The following is a 2,806-nucleotide window of genomic DNA, read 5'->3' as shown; positions in this document are numbered from 1 at the left end:
AAACAGACCACAGCAAATGCCATAGAAAAGGGTTTCACTTTTATTTTGCGGCTAAATATATAATACTTTCCATAGCACATTTCATAATGTTCTGTGTGTGATACTGTTTAATCTCTGAACTGCCATAACTTTGAAAATATGATGGAAGAGACTCCAGGAAATATAAGCATCTGGGACATCAGCCATTTGTAGCCCATCAAATTGCTTTTAATTATGACCTCAGGGCATCAGCCTTTCCCTTTGGTGCATTTCAGGCTGTGGGACTGCAATTTCAATCACTTCCAACTAGCATAACTACTTAGGAAAGAGAGCTGGAACTTTACATCTGGAGGACACCAGCTTAAGGAAGGCTTCTTGTATATCAATGTGATCATTTGGATCCTCAATGTTTATCCTGATTTTATTCCAACAATCACCTCCAGTACCAGCCCTAAGCAGTGGGTACAATTACTGACAGAAGAATTGTATATAGCGAAATATAAAACAGAAAGAGGCATTCCAAAATAGTTACCTGCATGGAAATTTCTAATATGAGAAATGCTCTGGGGTTCAATCTCTTGAAAATCAAGCATTCGGTTCAGGGAGACGTTCTCCATCTGAAACACAAACGCAGAGCCCTCGTGGACATTAAATTTTCGACTATTCCGCTTTTCTTAGAGAGCAGCTTGTCCTCATTGCGCTTCCACAGATCCCTGACCCAGAGACATTTCTAGTTCTTTTGAAGACTGAGTAGTGCTTAAACACGGGCCTTGCTAGCACCTTCGTACAGTAGTTAATCCTCCAGGGCGACAGCAGAGAATACAAGAATATCTCCGCCAGCACCCTTCTTCGACTCCTCTAGCCAGAAGGCTGCGGACCTTTTAAGGGAAGTCGTAGTTGCTATGGACGCTTGAAGGGCGGGGCTTTCCTCCGGAAGTGAACGGCTCCTCATTCCTCGTGCCCCCCCTCACCTCGCGCTCCGGCTCATTGGGCCTGTGGGATGGAGGACGAGTTGGAGTTGGATGAGGAGGTCTGCAAGGGGGTAAGAAGAGTGCGAGGACTGGGGCATGGTTGCCATGGTGACGGAGGGGCCTCTTTCCTGCCCGGTTTTCCAGCCCGCCTTGTGTGATTTCCTCTGGCAGGCGAAGCATTTGGCCGGACCTCGCGGCCACAGTCGTTGCCCCCTGCCCATCCCAAGCCCCCGAGTAGATCTCTTTGGATAGGCGCGGCTCAGCTGAACAAACTCAGACTTGGCGCGCCGGTCGTTAGAAAAGCTTTAAATGGCAAAGCGAGCTGTTGCTGCAGACCCTCCCGGGCAAACGGTTATCTCGGAGGGAGGGCGGTGTGTGTCTCAGCAGAAACGCTCCTTGATAGCTGTTACAAGCAAACAGTTGGCATCCGCAAACGGGGAAGCTATGCCTAATTTGATTTAACAGCAACAGTGACGATGGTTAGCTGATCACTTAACTCTTCCTGGTGAAGCCTTTTGACTATTAACACTTCCATACATCAACCACCCTCAGGGGTTTCCTGAGCAAGAGCTCCAAAAAGCATTGCTGTGAAGCTTGTCCATCTTTCTATCCTTAATGAACTCTTTTTGGTAACACATAAAGGCATATCAAAAGATGGTTGTGCATGGACCCCCCTCCAATATAATGTTGTGAAAAAGGCAGGACAGTTAAACAGCAACAACAAAAAAAGAACTTTGCCCCCAAAGAATCTCACAATAAATTTAAGGGATGGGGAAGCTTGTAAGCATGTTTCTTCTGAAGTAAACTATACTGTATCAATGGAATTTAATCCTTAGTATTTTTAGGACAGCAAAGTTTGTTCAAAAGACTTGAATCCTTCAGTTTTAACCTATGAAGCTTGTAAACAAGTCAAATATAGCACACTAGTTGATTCTAATCACTTATTTTCCTCCCTTGAAACTGTTGTCTGTTTTTCCCCCCTCCCCATCCTGCACTGGTTTATTTTTTTCATTTTTTGCCAACTTGCTCAATTTTTCAGGAAATAATATATCCTATACATGCTTAATGTTGGATTCATTTTTCATGTGTAGAAATCTTTTTTCCACAAGTCGCCAAGAATAAATTGCTCTAGACTAAAATAGACTGGTAGCCACAGTGACTGTCCCTGTATAACCTCCATTATTATGCACAGTTCTGAGGCAGGTCTTCTGAATAACTACAGTAATATTCTTCATGTAGGTAGTAAAGATGGGTAGACGTGCTCATCATGATCACTTCCCAGATGAAAACCATCTTAGCCAGATGAACTCTCCAGCTGCACAGGTGGGTACAGCTAAATTGAGCAATACTGTCTGGACAGCTTGGAATTGGATTTGCTGGTAAATGGAGCATGTTAGTCAACTAACAGTATAAAGCTGGGCTTTACAGCAAATGCTGTATGTTACAGTTGTAAGGATCAGAGTAATATGTATGACTGTATGTTGAAGTATAACTTTTAACTATTGCCATAAACTTCCATTTTTCTTCTCTTTGCACTGAAAAGCTTTGACATATTCAATGTATTTATTTCCAAATAAAAAAAATTCAATAACCCTAGGTATTATGTGCTTATCAAATAGTACTTATTAGCCATAGTATGCATATTCTATGTTCTTCCTAATCTCCTTTTGATACTTAGCAAATGATGTAAAACTGCATTGCTTTCTGCAATATCAGCAAAGCTAATGCAGAAGTTCTGAGGATATATCTTAGATTAAAAAGCCTAACTATGGCACTAGAGAAGATAATGTTGCCAGACAGTGTTTCTAGACCTTGGGATGTGAACAAATGATCTCTTTAGATTGTGAAATTAGAAA

The 2,806-nt window shown here is 42.2% G+C and overlaps 1 protein-coding gene across 2 annotated transcripts in view; it reads left to right on the top strand.

Annotated features, from left to right (window-relative positions):
- Positions 1-898: 898 nt before the first annotated feature.
- The window catches only part of IFT43 (intraflagellar transport 43), a 70,285-nt gene continuing 68,377 nt past the window's right edge, over positions 899-2,806 (top strand). For both annotated transcript variants that reach the window (XM_025169249.2, XM_007432306.4), the window contains exons 1-2: positions 899-1,021; positions 2,190-2,273. In XM_025169249.2, coding sequence (XP_025025017.1) covers positions 980-1,021; positions 2,190-2,273 — 126 coding nt within the window. In that variant the 5' untranslated portion in view covers positions 899-979. The remainder of the gene's footprint in view (positions 1,022-2,189; positions 2,274-2,806) is intronic.

This window comes from Python bivittatus, unplaced genomic scaffold (assembly GCF_059951505.1).
Source record: "Python bivittatus isolate LINGU-HERP-01145 unplaced genomic scaffold, Pbiv_v1 ctg000480_np1212, whole genome shotgun sequence".
NCBI lineage: Eukaryota > Metazoa > Chordata > Lepidosauria > Squamata > Pythonidae > Python > Python bivittatus.
This window is presented reverse-complemented; position numbering and strand designations above follow the sequence as displayed.